This window comes from Chiloscyllium punctatum, chromosome 48 (assembly GCF_047496795.1).
Source record: "Chiloscyllium punctatum isolate Juve2018m chromosome 48, sChiPun1.3, whole genome shotgun sequence".
Taxonomy (NCBI): Eukaryota; Metazoa; Chordata; class Chondrichthyes; order Orectolobiformes; family Hemiscylliidae; genus Chiloscyllium; species Chiloscyllium punctatum.
The window spans coordinates 22,411,033-22,428,525 of record NC_092786.1 but is presented as its reverse complement, the minus strand read 5'-3'; the positions used below and the strand labels follow the sequence as shown (position 1 = coordinate 22,428,525).

The 17,493-nt window shown below is 44.3% G+C and overlaps 1 protein-coding gene across 1 annotated transcript in view; it reads left to right on the top strand.

Annotated features, from left to right (window-relative positions):
* Window positions 1-581: 581 nt before the first annotated feature.
* cfap161 (cilia and flagella associated protein 161) overlaps window positions 582-17,493 on the top strand; it is a 46,234-nt gene continuing 29,322 nt past the window's right edge. The window contains exon 1 of the mRNA XM_072564803.1: window positions 582-788. Coding sequence (XP_072420904.1) covers window positions 720-788 — 69 coding nt within the window. The 5' untranslated portion in view covers window positions 582-719. The remainder of the gene's footprint in view (window positions 789-17,493) is intronic.

The window sequence follows — 17,493 nt, the reverse complement described above, 5'->3', positions numbered from 1 at the left end:
CCCCCTATCTCCCCCTCCCCCCCATCTCCCCCTCCCCCCCTATCTCCCCCTATCTCCCCCTCCCCCCCTATCTCCCCCTATCTCCCCCTCCCCCCCTATCTCCCCCTATCTCCCCCTCCCCCCCTATCTCCCCCTCCCCCCCTATCTCCCCCTATCTCCCCCTCCCCCCCTATCTCCCCCTATCTCCCCCTCCCCCCCTATCTCCCCCTCCCCCCCTATCTCCCCCTATCTCCCCCTCCCCCCCTATCCCCCCCTATCTCCCCCTCCCCCCCTATCTCCCCCTCCCCCCCTATCTCCCCCTATCTCCCCCTCCCCCCCTATCTCCCCCTCCCCCCCTATCTCCCCCTCCCCCCCTATCTCCCCCTATCTCCCCCTCCCCCCCATCTCCCCCTCCCCCCCTAATCTCCCCCCCTAATCTCCCCCTCCCCCCCTCATCTCTCCCTCATCTCCCCCTCCCCCCCTATCTCCCCCTCCCCCCCTATCTCCCCCTATCTCCCCCTATCTCTCCCCATCTCCCCATCTCCCCGCCCCCCTATCTCCCCCTCCCCAAACGCTTCTCTCTCTCTAAGCCCCGCCCCCTCCGGTCTGTCTGGTCACGGTCTGCCGGAAGTCCCGGTTACCGGGGCGGGCGTGTTGATGAAAGGGCGGTTGCCGTGGTGACCGCGCGGCCTGGGGGACGCGGTGCTGTCGGTTGGGCGGCTCAGTCCGCGCTGAGAGAAATGGGCGAGAGGAGCTACAACCCCTCGGTGCTGATGCACAACTGGTTCGAGGACCTCGCCTTGGATCAGGTGAGCAGACCGCTGTGGTGACCCGTATAAACATGGTTAATGTTCACACCGTCCCTCATTAACCCCGTCCCCCTGGGACCCTCCCCCCTGACCCCCCCCCTCTCCCTGACCCCCCCCTGACCACACCCCTCCTCCCTGACCCGCCCCTCCTCCCTGACCCCCCCACGACCACCCCCCCTCCTCCCTGACCCGCCCCTCCCCCCTGACCCCCCCCCCCTGACCACCCCCCCTCCTCCCTGACCCCCCCTCCCTGACCCCCCCCGACCCCCCCTCCTCCCTGACCACCCCCCCCCCGACCACCCCCCTCCTCCCCCCCTCCTCCCTGACCCCCCCCCGACCACCCCCCCTCCTCCCTGACCCCCCCCTGACCACCCCCCCTCCTCCCTGACCCGCCCCTCCCCCCTGACCACCCCCCCCTCCTCCCTGACCCCCCCTCCCCCCTGACCACCCCCCCCTCCTCCCTGACCCCCCCCCTCCCCCCTAACCCCCCCCCCTCCCCCCTAACCCCCCCCCCCCCCTCCCCCCTAACCACCCCCCCTCCTCCCTGGAAACCCCCAGCCTCGAGGACATCACCCTATTTCCTTCATCCTGACTCAACCCCTATCCTTTCCTCTGTCTCCAAACTCTACCCCAACCTTCTCTATCTTCTCCCCATAATCTCCAATCCAATACCCCAACCCTATTCTCCAACTTTATTCTTCTCTAAACGCTCTTCCCCAACTTTCATGCTCCTACCTCACCCCCACAACCACAAACCCACTCTGACTTTCTCCTGCAACTCTATGCTTGTAAACCTATCCTCTAACTTTGCCATTATTCCACAACTCCTGACTTAACCCCTTTTCTTAAGAGTGAAACCTTGACATTACCAGACTTTATCACCCAAAACCTGACTCTTTGCCTTGTAACCCTATTTTCACAGCTCTATTACAAGAGCTGTTACAGGAATTAGCAAGACACTTAGAAAATCAGTGCAATCTTGTAGAGTCAACATAGTTTATTTTTGAAAGGGAAACCATGTTTGACAAATTTATTTAAGTTATTTGAGATGTAACTAACTTATGATCTTATTAATTTTAACTTTAATCACTAACACCATCCCACAACTTTAATATTTAACTCTAACTTAACCCTCCCCCAATTCATAAAGCCTACCCAATAATACCACCTCCATCCAAACACAACTCCTAATGCTTAAACCCAAAATTAACCCCTCCACGTACTGCAACCCTTAACATGCTCACCTCTGAACCTAATGCCAACTCTAAATCCTAATCTAATTCTGAAATGTTTGTCTCTCAGAGGTTGATGATTGCATTGTCAACAGTTGCTCTCGGTCATTTACATGCAAAACAAAGTTAACGCTGGTGCTGTGACTGTATATTCTTAGTTACACTGATCAAATCATCCTGTTGTGCTTTATGGAAATATATGTGGAATATTGCTGTTAACCTAATAAGGTTGAACTTATGTAGTAAGTACAAAATCTTGGCATAGAAGATGGATTTTGTCAAAGTTTTCAAAGCTATTTTCTAATCAATCTGTTTAGAGATGTTATTACACATCCCTGGAATTGGTGGGACTTGAGCCCAGGCTGAGCAATTGTGGAGGCTTAGGAGGTTTAGGAAGGTAATTCTGGATAGCAAAACGAAAGGATTACTCTGTCATCAACATTGGGATCGGGTGGAAGAGACAGACAGAAGATTTGGCACGGGATAGAATTTCCACTTTGGTCAAAACTAAAGAAACTGTTCAGAATTGCACATTTTGTTTAGAAGTTTTTTTCATACACTCGTTTTCATATCACTGGACACAAAATCTATCAATGCTGTAGCACAATCAGGCAGTCTTTAAAAAAGATAACTCCATTTAAAAAAATTAAAATATTATTTGACGTGTTGAGAGTGGTAACTTGCAAGTGGAATAAAAGAAGAGTTCTGAAGAAGAGGTCATACTGGATTTGAAATATTCACTCTATGTCTCTCTTCAAATGCTAGACTTGCTGAATTTCTCCCATATTCTCTGTTTATTTTGAAATTAGTACTGGGGTTTGATTAATGCAACTAAAAGCAAGTTGTTGCACTAATAAGCATTTAAGTCAGTGTCAATCCACCACCTGTGAGTAACCCAAATTTAATTGATTGAAACCAAAAAGTACTGTGAGTGCTGGAAATCTGAAGTAAAAACAGAAGGTGCGAGAGAAACACAGTCGGTCTGGCAGCGTATGTGGGGAGAGAAACGTAGTTACTGGAAAATTGATGGGTTCCAGTGAAGTCCAATGCGAGTTGGATTTTTTCTTTCGGTCTTTCTATTTTTGCTTTTCTTTTCTTTGGTGTGTTAGTCGCTGGCGTTGGCACGACAGTAAAAACAGTCTGTGCATGGAGTGGCGATCAGAGGTGGTGGCTGATGCAGTACCTCCTGGCGATTGGAGACAGTGGCAGCGGCAGCAAGGACGTCCTCCTAGTGTTTGATGCTGGCTGCAGCAGCAGCAGCAAAGCTCCTCCAGCGATCAGATGTGACAGTGGCAGATTCTTCAAGATGGCGGTGTTGGCAAGGTGACATCTCGGAGGAGGATGGCCAGAATGGGACTCTTGACATGGCAACGGTCTGGCCCTGGCAGGGGACCCAGGGACTCCTGGTTGTAAGAGGCCCAGCGTGGGAACTCCTACCTCATGGAGGTGGCAGCAGAACCAGGGACTCTTGTTTGCAGTCATAGTAGACCCAGAGCGAGGACCCCTGTTATCAGCGACATGGCAGTGGCAGCGGAAGTGGAGCTGGGGTCTCCTGGTTACGGGGCGAGTGTGGGTTCAGCATGGGACTTGGTGGTGGCCCATAAAGAGTGGTGACTCCTATGTTTGGTGGATGCAGCACATGTGTTGGCAAGGCAGTAGAGGAGGTGCAGGTGTCACTGATGAACTGACTCAGGACTCATGGGGAGGCAGCCGAACGAAGGTGAACTCTGTTTCAGTTATATCATTTTTATCTTTTTATTCAGAAACTATTCAAAATCATTCCAGATTATAGTGACATTAGAAGCAGTTCACTGTATTGTACTGTATTCTTCACTGTAAAATGCAAGTGACAATCATAATGGCATATAAATTAGGAACAAGAATAGGTCATTTTCGCCCCTCAGGCCTGATCCACCATTGCGTAACATCATGGCTGATCTGCCCCAGATTTCAATGCTTATTTTGTGCCTGATCTTCATAGTCGGTAAAAACAAGGACTGCAGATGCTGGAAACCAGATTCTAGATTAGAGTGATGCTGGAAAAGCACAGCAGTTCAGGCAGCATCCGCAGAGCAGGAAAATCGACGTTTCGGGCAAAAGCCCTTCATCAGGAATAAAGGCAGAGAGCCTGAAGGGGGGAGAGATAAATGAGAGGGGGATGGGGGTGGGGAGAAAGTAGTATAGAGTACAATAGGTGAAAAGGGGAGGGGATGAAGGTAATAGGTCAGAGAGGAGGGTGGGTGGATAGGTGGAAAGGAAGATAGGCAGGTAGGACAGGTCATGGGGACAGTGCTGAGCTGGACGTTTGGATACGATAGTAAAGAAGGCATTTGGTATGATCCTCTGAAGCATACTCCACCCAGACTCGTTCCCTTACCTTATTTTTACCCCTGACTAATGCAACTAACGCTATGGGCAATTTAGTATGAGGATTGTGGGAGGAAACCAGAGCACCCAGACACAGGGAAAATGTGAAAACTCCACACAGACAGTTGCCCGAAATAGGAATTGAACCCAAGTCCCTGGTGCTGAGAGGCAGCTGTGCTAACCACTAAGCCACTGATCCTAGTGTACTTTCAGGTAATCTTCTTCGCTGTCCACTATACCGATCTTCCTGCTCCTCGGATGCTGCCTGACCTGCTGCATTTTTCCAGCACCACTCTAATCTTGACTCTGATCTCCAGCATCTGTAGTCCTCACTTTCACCTAACGTACCACAGTGACAGTCAAATAGAACATCAACTGTGACTTTCATTAGGATCCTGTCAGTGCTGTGGTGGTAGTGTAGCCTGATAGAAGTGTTTCAGTCATGGTGTTGTGGGGATGATGGACAGGAACTTGAGAAGTGCTAGCATGTTCAAGGATCTTGGAGAGAAACATGAGGTTAGAAATGAGGGGATTGTTTATAAGGACTGAAGGTCAAGGATTTTTTTTTGATGAAGAAAGGGGTAATGATGGCAATTTTGCTAAGGGAGGAAAGTGGATTCGAACAGGGAGGACATTTGTGTGAAGCTTATCTTGATGGACCAAGAGATGAGAGAGATGCAGCAGAGGCAGCTGAATGGATGATATCCATTGCAGTGACAAAGAATTCCATGAACACTTAATGCCTGTCATTGGAGATGAGGTGATGTGGGTAGGTATGATTTACACTGGAGGACGTAATTCAACCATACCACACTACACTACAGACCAATAGACAATTATTTTATGATTTGGTCAAGCTGAAGGTATGTTGAAGTTCGGTTAACAAAGGATTTGATTTACAAATTTAGATGGTTCCTGCACTCATAAAAAATAAAAAAATTACTCATAATCCACAAAGGACCTGAACATTCTCTGTCCACTAGAGAGAAATGGAAAATTATGTATTCATTCATTTGCTCATCCACTCCTTCCACCACATTAACAGCATCTACAATATGTATTGCAAAAGTTTACCAAGGCTCCTTAAACAACAAGCCTCAAACCCATGACCACTCCCATCCAGAAGGATAAGGGAAACAGATATACGGGAACATCATCACCTGCAAGTTCCTCTCCAAGTCTTTCAGCATCCTGACTTGGAAATGTATCGCTGTTGCCTCAGCATTGCTGGGTCAAAATCCTGGATCTCCTTTCCTGACAGAGTGTACCTACAGTGGTTCAAGGAGGAACCTCACCACCATCTTCTCAAAGACAAATGGGGACAGACAATAAATGTTGGTCCAACCAGTGATACCTACATCCCGTGAATGAATAAAAATAAATTATCTATGTGTATTTTATATATAGCTTGAGCAGCACCAGTCTGTTAAGAACAAAACTAATTAATTTTGTTACTTTGTAAAAGTGTCTTTTACACTGCTATCATGTCACTTAGACAGAGAGAAACTTTTCCACTTGATGGAGGAGTCAATGATCGGGACATAGATTGAAGGTAAGGGGCCGAAGGTTTGCAGGGGATATGAGGAAAAATGTTTTCACCCAAAAGTTGGTGGGAATCTGGAACTCACTGCCTGTAAGGGTGGTAGAGCAGAAACCCTCAAAGCATTTCAGAAGTACTCAGATGTGCACTTTCAATGCCAATGCATACAAGGTTATGGGCCAATGCTGGAAAATGGGAATAGACGTTAGGTTGTTTTTTTTAATGGCATAGGTGCAATGAGGTGAAGGTCCTTTCTCTGTGCTATAAATCTCAACATTGTATGTAAGCTACTGTATTTTCTACTCCTCTTTGTGTTCAATTTTATTTCTAAAAAAAATGCATTAGAGAAAATGCTCTTTTTATTCAACCTCATCACGTGCAATTCAGTCAAATTCATGAATGCAGATTTAATTCCTCACTTAAGCTCTTTGGAATGTGTTAAAGAGTTTAAACAGAAAACAATTGTTTGTGCACCAACCACAAGCTATTGAAGGAACCCACACCAAATGTTCAGATCATCAAGTTTATGTAATAACTTATTTGATTACAGAAACATGTGAGTACTTTGTGGAGTGTAATGTCTCCCAGACTGCATTCTTCTGGTCAAAATGCACTTTGTATGTTTTTAATGTATGGAATCAATATGTGAGTGTTCTTTCATTGCTTCAACAAATTGGGAATGAATGAATTACTGAATGTGCACTAGTTTATGTAGGATTGTGATATCAGTAGAATGCCCTTTGTTTATTTAAATGGCACATGGAATCAGAGTCCTTCGCTCAGCTTGAGTCTGTGTAAAATTGGACATTTTTGGACTCATGCCAATCCATTACTTCCACATCCACAGACCTCTATCCTTTTCTTTTATAAGAACTTTATCAATGTAGGGTTAGCCATTTGACTTGCAGCTTGCTTGATGATACAGCTTGATGCCCTGGCTCAGTGGACACTCCAATCCCAATGGGCATACATCCTCCACCAGATGTCACCCCAGCCCTCAGAGATAGGACTCTGCTTTCTGCATTCCAGGACAATCAAGAGTGGGTTTGAATTTATAACTTTTCAAATCCGAGATGGGAATGCCACCGCTGAGGTCCCATCTTGATGTCCAGTTGTAATGTGCATATGCTGTCAATGTACAAATACTCTTTCCCCTTTCACTAATGCACAGAAACCTTTAAAATTCTCGATCGTTATGTGCCCTTTAAGTTACCTTTTCCTATGTGGCACTTTTGAACCAGAATTTAACTGTGTATTTGCACATGGACTCCATCTAGTGGCTGTTATTGCTGCACAGTATGACATAACTAAAAACACTTTGGAAGGTATCATTGGGCAGAATTTATGGCGGGGATTTTGTCCATAGTCTTGAGAGCAGATAGAGTTAGGCTTTTGTGGCACAGTGGTAGCATTCCTACCCCAAACTAGGAGGCTGGGTTCAAGTCCCATCTGCCGCAGAGGTGTGAAATAACAACTCTGAACAGGTTGATGAGAAAATAGGCTATAAAAATAATGAGAGGTGGCAGAGTGCCTCATTAGTGCAGTGGTTAATATCCCTGCCTGTCATGCTGGAAACTGAGATTTAATTTCCTGATCGGGAGTGTCTGATCTGTCTGATGGGTTGTGTGTAAACAGGCAGAGATGACAAGGCCCTTGTGTCATTCTTTTGGGGAAATTTCACTCCGTAGAGTCTAGTTCAGGCACTTAAGTACCAGCAGCATGTTTTCCTTAGAATTAAAGACTCTCGGGACAGATTGACTCTGATCATTTTGCATGTGCCATGATGTTAAGTAATAACTTCCAACAGATGTTAAGTAATAACTTCACAACATCTTTCCGATAGGAAGGAGACCATTATAACTCCAATTTTGGTGTCACCTGCAACTTACTAACTATATCTCCAATGTTCACATCTAAATCATTATCTAAATGGAGAAAAATAGTGGACCCAGCACCGATCCTTGTGGCACTCCACTGGTCACAGGCCTCCAGTCTGAAAAACAACCCTCCACCACCATCCTCTGTCTTCGACCTTTGAGCCAGTTCTGTATCCAAATGGCTAGTTCTCCCTGTATTCCATGAGATCTAACCTTGCTAACCAGTCTCCCATGAGGAACCTTGACAAATGCCTTACTGAAGTCCATATAAATCACATCTATCACTCTTCCCTCATCAATCCTCTTTGTTACTTCTTCAAAAAACTTAATCAAGTTTGTGAGACATGATTTCCCATGCATAAAGCCATGTTGACCATCCCTGATCAGTCCTTGCCCTACCAAATACATGTAAATCCTATCCCTCAGGATTCCCTCCAACAACATGCCCACCACCAATGTCAGGCTTATCAGTCTATAGTTTCCTGGCTTTTCCTTACCACCTTTCTTAAATAGTGGTACCATGTTAGCCAACCTTCTGGCATCTCACGTGTGAATATCGATGTCATAAATATCTCAGCAATGGGCCCAGCAATCACTTCCCTAGCTTCCCACAGAGGTCTAGGGTACACCTGATTAGGTCCTGGGCATTTATCCACTTCTACGTATTTAAGACATCCAGTACCTCCTCCTCTATAATATGGACATTTTTCAAGATGTCACCATCTATTTCCCCATATTCTGTATCTCCCATGTCCTCACAATAAATACCGACGCAAAAGACTCATTTAGTATCTTCACCATCTCCTGTGGTTCCACACATAGGCTGCCTTGCTGATCTTTGAGGGGCCCTATTTTCTCCGTAGTTATCCATTTGTCCTGAATGTATTTATAAAAACCCTTTGGATTCTCTTTAAAACTATTTGCCAAAGCTATCTCATGTCTCCTTTTTGCTCTCCTGATTTCCCTCTTAAGTATACTCCTACTGCCTTTATACTCTTATAAGGATTCACTTGATCTCTCCTATCTATATCTGACATATGCTTCCTTCTTTTTCTTAACCAAACCCTCAATTTCTCTAGGCAGAAGTGACAACTGCAGATGCTGAAAATCAAAGTCTAGATCAGAGTCTTGCTGGAAGTCCAGCATTCCCTACACATACCAGCCTTTCCTTTCCCCCTAACAGGAATATACTGTCTCTGGACTCTTGTCCAGAAGTAAATACAGTTTAATTTATCAGTCTTACCTTGTTCTCTGCTCTGTTTCTTCCTGCTCTGACTGTTTGACTTGCTGCTTTTCCCAACTGTACCAGTCTCAGATTGATCTTTCTTCAGTATTTCCCTGGGTCCTTCCCACCCCACAATCTTACTAGCTTAAATCCTTCCAAGGAGCTCCAGCAAATCTCCCGTCCAATTCAGGTGCAATCCATCCTTCTTGTACAAGTCACCTCTACCCCAGAAGAGATTCCAATGATCTGAAAATGTGAACCCTTCTCCCATGCACCAGCTCCTCAGCCATGCATTCATCTGCTCTATCCTCTTAATCCCACCTTCACTAGCTCGTAGCACTGGGAGTAATCCAGATATTACTACCCCTAAGGATCTCCTCTTTAAATTCCTGCCCAATTTTCTATAATCTCCTTTTGGAATCTCATCCTTTCCCCTTCCTATGTCATTAGCTCCAATGTGTAGAATGACCTCCTGCTGGTCCCTCTCCCCTTTGAGAACATTCTGCACCATCTCTGAGATATTCTTGATCCTAACACCAGGGAGGCAACATACTATTCTGATATTTCACTGCTGGCTGCAGAAATATTTGAGTGTGCCTCTGACAAGAGAGTCCCCTATTACAATTGATCATTTGGGACTCGATGTACCCCTCATTGTATTAGAGCCAGTCTCAATACCAGAAACTTGGCTGTTTGTGCTACATTCCCCTGAGAGTCCATCAGCCCCTACATTTTATAAAACAGCATATTTGTTTGAAATGGGGAATAGCCACAGAATACTCCTGCACTACCTGCCTACGTCTCCTACCTTTCCTTGAGTTAACCCATCTATGTGACTGTGTCTGCAATTTTTCTCCCTTCCCATAACTGGCATCCATCATGCCCCCTATCTCTTGTAAATTCCCCATTGACTCGGGAAACTGTCGCTCTAACCAATACATGCGATTTTATAGGATTCATAACCAAAGACATTTTCTGCTTATAATCATCAGAATCATCAGTAACATGGAAACTCTCCCTAAACTCCCACACCTGACAAGAAGAGCGTATCACTCCATTGAAAGCCATCTTTGTTCCTTACTGCCTGAACTGCTGTGCTTTTCCAGCACCGCTCATCCAGAATCTGGTTTCCAGCATTTGCAGTCATTGTTTTTACCTTTTTACATCTTTGTTCCTTCACAGTCTACAGACACAGAAAATAGCACCACCATCATTTTTAAAAAAAAGTGTTCCAGGCTAACTTAGTACTTATGGTTTATATTTTTAAAATGTAATCAAGAGACAGATTTCAATAAAACATATAATCAAGAAAGAGCCACTATACTCACTACTGTAGACTTGCAGCAAGGTTACACATTAAAAACTGTGCACTTATTTGTGTCTGTGCTGTGAACTCTCCCACACAGGTTCCTCCAAGGTCAGCTGGGAATTTCGCTGTTTGTTAATTTTTCCTAGATGCACTCCGATGTCCAGAGTTGCTTGAACTCAAACAGCAAAGGCAGTAACTCTGCAGATTCACTGCTATGTCAGTTAGCATGTAAACAATAATTGCTGCTCCTGGAATTGAAGGAAATCATCTCCAACACTTATTATACCTCAAAAAAGGAACAGCTCTTACAGCCACAATTTTTTCCCGTCCTCCATCTTGGATTACCTAGAATCCCCAATCCTGTTTATAATGCAGAATTCTGCCCCTGACATGGCCTCAGCACATTTTCCTCTTCCCCTCCGCCTCACTTTATTATAGAGAGCTCCCCTGTTCTCCAGATGAGGTGGAAGGAGTTTGCTTGGCAGTGGTGATTTTTGGTCTGGGAGGTTTAGTGTGGTGATTCTAAGGGCATTGGGATCTGAATGGCCCAGACATGTTGAAGAACTTCTTGCCGGAGGTAAGTTGACACACCAAAGTGTGAACCTCCAAGGATGAGATGGAGGCAGGCAGGGTGGAGGTGCAGGGCCTGCTCTACCTTTGCAGTGACCTCAGTGGAAATTGCTGAAGCACCTCTATTTGGCTTCTCCTCTGACTGAATGCCTCTTGACACTACTCTGTATCCATCTGAGAACAGGGCACTTGAATTGAGATCAAGATTCCCCACCTTTTTTTCCCTATTCCTTTGGTGCTGAGGACCAATGGTTAGGGCAAAGAAATGCAAGTCCTTGATGTCTCCAGCATCCCCTGAGTGTGCTGGACCTGTCTGTCCAAGACAGTTGCCAACCTGTCCATGGTAGCAGGCAGACAGTCACATGATTGATTGCACTGCTACAGCTTCTGGTCTTTGAGTGCCATTCTGTCCCACATACCTGTCTGTTGGTCCTGATCCTCACTCTGTATGTGGCTCCTTCAACAGCACCTCCCTGTGCATTTGGATCCTGTACAGTCGAGGTCAGAGTAGGTGCCTGGTCTCAGGCCTGATGCATTTCTTCCTTGACCATCTGTGGAGCTGTTGCTGTGCCATATGGTGCTAACCAGCTTCTCATCCAACAGTTTCCCAAATGGGTCATAATAGCTTGTGGGCTTCTATGGGAGGTCCATCGTTCAACAAACTTGGCACCTCATCGAGGGCTCTGTATTAAGAAGTAAGAACCAACTGAGAACCAGCCTTCTGCCTTTAAAGTTGACAGCCCATCCTCTGTCCTCCGCAAGAGAGCTTTCAGGGCAGTACCTGATGAGATTTCCATTTTTGATCTGCAATTAGTTCAATGGGTCTTTTGCCAATTCTAGCAGATGGATAAAAACACTGTTGCCAGGACTAAGTCACACCTCAGAAGTGGGGTGAAGGGTCATGATTGAAATCAAATATGAAGTGTTGGGGAGGTGATCAAGAGGTGGATTGGAAAGGCAGTGAATGGGAAGCCAGCAGTACTTTGTGATTTGTATTAATGACCTGGGAGGAGTGAGTATTCAGGTAAGTACTTTTAAACAATATAACCTTTTGGAGGCAGACTGCAGCAATCCTTACTAGGATGAAACATTAGTCTTTAGATATAAAGTGGTTTCTGAATATATCCAGCAAATTTAAAGGGTCTGATGCCTCTTCCTCTGAGAGGTCCTTTTGATGCCTATATCAATATGAGGGTGTCTGACTTAAAAGGGAACTCAGAAGGTAACGGCCGTGCAGGGTGGCACAGTGACTCAGTGGTTCGCCAGGGACCCGGGTTTGATTCCAGCCTCGGGTGACTGTCTGTGTGGAGTTTACACCTTCTTCCCGTGTCTGCGTAGGTTTCCTCCCACAATCCAAAGGTGTGCAGGTCAGGTGAATTGGCCATGCTAAATTGCCCATAGTGTTCAGAGATGTGCAGATTAGGGGTAAATGCAGAGTAATGGGGAATGGGTTTGGGGGGGATACTCTTTGGAGGGTTGGTGTGGAGTGGTAGGGCCGAAAGGCCTGTTTCCATGCTGTAGGGATTCCATTCTATAAAAATCTAAGATGTGTATCTGAGGTGGTTCAGTGGTTAGCCCTGCTGTCTCACAGCGTCAAGGACCCAGGTTCAATTCCACCCTTAGCTAACTGTCTGTGTGGAGTTTGCATGTTCTCCCTGTGTCTGTATGTGTTTCTTTCCACAGTCCAAAGATGCGCAGGTTAGGTTGGTTAGCCATGGAAAATACAGGGTTACAGGGGTCTGGGTGGGATGCCGTTTGGGGGTCAGTCTGGACTTGATGGGCTGAATATTCTGCTTCCACACTATAGGGTTTCTATGATGTTCCAGCACATTAGATGTTTCATGGTCCAACCGAAATTTCATCTACTTACTTGGCCATTGCTTTTGGATATTCCATATTGCTTCTTTTAAAAATAGTTATGTTATACAATTGTCTTGTTAACATACCAATCTGAGTCAGTCATTTCTCACTAACAGATCCAATTCCATGTCAGTTGATAATATTTTGATTATTTCTTCCTATGAGTTGTTCATCTGTGCCTGGATAAACCATCCAGTCCTTTCAATGTACACGTGCTGTTATAATTTTCTTTATGAAATGCCTTGACCTGATGCAAAACATAAAGGAACATGCATACTCTTTAACTGCAGCTTCTGCCAGCATTTGTTAACAAAGGAACTTCTTTGCATTCTTGATGTACAATATAAGGATATGCGTAAATTCAGGAGAGGGCTATCATCATCAACTGGCTAGATTGCTGAAATAATTATAAATGGATTCATCACAAAATATTTCTTTGAAGTATTTGACCTTGTTTATGCTTGTTACCTCTTCCACTAACACTGAATTTCCTTGCCCTTGTCTGATGAATACATTACCTTTGAACAACATTGATATCCTTTTGAGATACAATACTATGCTTTTAAGAAAAGCTTATTTTGTTACTGTTTTACACAAAATAAAGGCCAAGAAAAATCTGTATTTGCTGGATATCTGAAAAAGATAATAGATATTGCCACAAGTATGCACCAGAGCAAGGAACATCTATTCAAAGAACAGAGAGGTTACCGCCTCACACCAGGCTACTTAGACAGCAACTGCACCACAATCTGTGCTGGGAAAGATGTATTTGTGTTAGAGACATCTCCACTTGTACATTCTTTACTTTGCATACATCTCTACCCCATCAACCTACCTGTTACAATTGTCATGTGATTAATTTAATAAATTGGAAAAGACCATTTTACTAACTCAAACTAGCCCTTTAGCCCTTCACTTAGTCTCATATTCAATTCCACTTTGAACACTTGTTGTGTATGTGGTTTCACTGCTTTCCCTGGCAGAATCTCCTGAGCATTTGTCAGCTTTGGAGATAGTGAGGACTGCAGATGCTGGAAAGTCAGTCGATAAAGTGTGCAGCTGGAAAAAACACAGCAGGACAAGCAGCATCTGAGGAGCAGGGGAGTCGACATTTCAGGTCAGGATCTCTCATTGGGACTTTTATCAATTCTTACTCCTAAACCAATTGCTTTGTGACTCAGTAGAAGAAACACTGAACCAAACCGACACAACATTAAAAATCACACAACATCAGGTTATAGTCCAACAGGTTTAATTGGCAGCACTAGCTTTTGGAGCATCGCTCCTTCATCAGGTGGTTGCTTCCAATTAAACCTGTTGGACTATAACCTGGTATTGTGCGATTTTTAACTTTCTACACTCCAGTCCAACACTGACGTCTCCAAATCATGACACAAACAACATTTTACTCCAATACCCTTTTCAGCATTACCTTCAACTGCTTGCACTATGTCTTATGTGTAATATTGGTGTAATACTCTGAGTTTGCCTGTTAATTCCATAACGTCTTCCTCAGACTCCACCCACCACTTTAAACATTCACTCTGCCAACTGTCAGTGATGTAGCAGCAGTGAACATATCAACTATATGCACCGGAACAACTCACCATGTGGCTTCTTCAACAGCACCTTCCAAACCTGTGACCTCTACCACCTAGAAAGACAAGCATAGCAAAGGGATGGGAATAGCACCAGCAATTTGCAAGTTCCCCTCCAAATAACACACATCTGGACTTGGAAATACATTGCTGCTGTTGCTGGGTCAAAATCATGAAATTCCTTCCCTAATAATACCATACGTTACCACAGGGTCTGCAGCACTTCAAGAAGGAGACTTATCACCACCTCCTCGAAGGCAGTTATAGTTGTGCAATACATTGCCTTGGCAGCAATGTCCAAACTGCACAAACACACAAAAGAAAAAGTAAGCTGTTTAATGTATATTGTTCTGAATTTCCCATTGCTTTGAGCAGTAAAGAGAGAAAAACATAATTTTCACAGATTCTAGGTATGTTCTGCCACAAAAGACTACTTAAATAGATTTTCCAAAAAGTTGACAGTTCTTTGTTAGCTTATCTCAAGTCTATTCTGCCACATTTAAATGAAAGTGGGGAGTGGTTGTGAAAGATAAATACTGTAATTCCTAATTTCTATTCCCATACTTAACCTATCACATAATCTTAGATTAAGATAAATGCTGAGCACAACATCGTGGGCTGAAGGGCCTGTGCTGTGCTGTACTGCCCTATGTTCTTATACCATTATTAGACAATAAGGTGTTAACAACACAGACATTACAATGCAGAGCCTGTTTGCTGCACTGCTACTGGAGGTGATGATTTTTGCCTGCATAATGGTCTTCTGTTGCAGTTTAATTGCAAATCTGTATGGTTTAGTAAGAAAAGAATAAAGGGAAAGGAGCAAAGATGAGAGCAGGTGCAGCTGCTGGAGGTAAGAAGTGGGGAGGGCACTGTATAGAAGGCTGGATCAACAGCAGGTACTCACCTCTCCCATACAAGTTCAATGAGAAACAATATAGAAGGCACTTTTATTTCATAAACTGTGACACCTGATATTGGATACAACTTTAAGCTCAGAATTCTGCATCGTCTTTCCTCTGGTGACAGAATTGATATTTGGAGGGGAATGGGATGTGGAAGGGATTTTCTTTTCCCCTCTCACTGCTACACCATGGTTTCCAATGGCAACATCAAAGTACTTTAGGTCCCTCTCAGCATCCATTTGTCTGTTCAGTCAATGGATGGCTCTACCCATAGCCTCTGGAGTGAGCTGTACATCATGAGAAACTTCCTGCAGTATGTTGCAGCGCACTTTTCATCATCTTAACAATTTGTATGGAAGTCATCTTCATTACCTGAGAAAGAGATCCATGCTACTGTTATTTTTCAAGATTGGGTCCTTTAGGTCCTCAGTCAAGGTTGCTTGTTTCTGCTTCCTCCATGTCAGAATGACTCTCTTTCTTCCTGCAGTGACAATTTTCTGTCTAATTCTTTGCAAGTGGATTTTTGTTTTGTTATTGTGGCTTAGTGGTAAGGCACCAGATTATAAATTGGTGAGACCATGGCAATTGCTGTTGATCTGAAAGTGCCCAGGAGGTAATCAGAATGGCTAACTTCTTGATTCAAGGTACCTCTATGATGTAAAAGGCAAACAAGTATGTTTAGCTCTGCACTCAGTACAGGAAGGCCCTTTGGCCGATCGAGTCTATTCTGCCAAAAATACTCTACGACCCACACTGCTTATATTTGCTGTTGAATAAAATAGGAGTATTAGTAAAAATATAGCAATACTTTGAAAACAACAAGCTGAAACAAACATGCTGAACTTCACCCACACTGCTCTTGCCAGCTTACCTTCATTTCACCCTCTCCTATGTTCTCACCTGCTCGCCTTCCTTTTAAATATGAGACCTCTTAGCCTACACAAAAATCTAGAATCCTCTCTTAATCTCTGTTTATCTTCCCGTGGACTTCAGACTTCAAATTGGACATGGTGAGTATGTTGACAAATTGTATCACTTCAGCCAAACACTACTGCCCACTTTTCTATTCAGGGAAGCCAATTAGTGCAGTTTGAGAAGATTTGTAGCTCAGGTTGCGGTTCTGGATGTAGGTAAATGAAAATGAACCTTCTAGCTCAGTGAGCAAACCTACATTCATTGAAGCCAATAGAATGGAATTTAGCGTGCTGCTTTGCCTTGGATGGTATCAAGCTCCTTGAGTGTTGTTGGAGCTGCAGCAAGCAGCAAAAGCAATTTCACTTGCCTGGATGGGTGCAACTCCAACAATACTCAAGGAGCTCGGCACCATTCCAGGACAAAGCAGCCACTTAATTGGCATGTACAAACATTTACTCCCTCTACCACTGATACTTAGTAGCAGCAGTGTGTACTGTCAAAAATTCACCAAAGATCCTTCGACAGCATCTTCCAAACCCATGACCAGATGACAAAGATAGCAGATCCATGGGAACACCACCACTTGCAAGTTCCCCACCAAACTACTTACATCCTGACTTGGAAATATCACTGTTGCTGAGTGAAAATCCTGGAATTTCTTCCCTAAGAACATTGTAGGTCAATCCACAGCAGGAGGACTGTAGCCAACTAGGGTCAACTAGGGAAGAGCAATAAATGCTGGTCAGAGAGCGATGCCCACGCCCCATGAATGACTTTTAAAAAAACTTGATTTGGGTCACCTGTAATGTCCAGTTTTACTCCATCAGAGTTTCAATGATTTTAATCTTCCAGCAGTTGTCCTTCTGTATAGTTGGCTGTGCGCAATCTTTTCCTTTGGGGACACTAATTGTCCAGGTCTGTTTGTGTCATGGAGTCTTGCCTATATGAGATCATGTTTGCAATAATAATCAGATCTAGGATTGTGTTTTTCAATACTAAAATAAGTTCTTGTGCCAGCAAACGTCAATTGAGAGTAGTTTTGAATAAAATGTTTTGAATTTTTGAAGAAATTTCCTTTAGCAGAAGTGAGTTCCCCTGACAGCCATTGTCACAACCACAACAGGCGTGTCTATCAAGCGGTCTGCAAGCTGTAAATTTGCAGATTTAATATACCCCCTCTTTTTGTTATTGAATTCAATTTAAAATGTCCCAATTAAAAAGAGTAAAGCTATAGTTTATTATACAACTATTGCTGAAAATAACCAAAAAAGTGATTGTCATTTGCTAAAACACACGAACATACATTA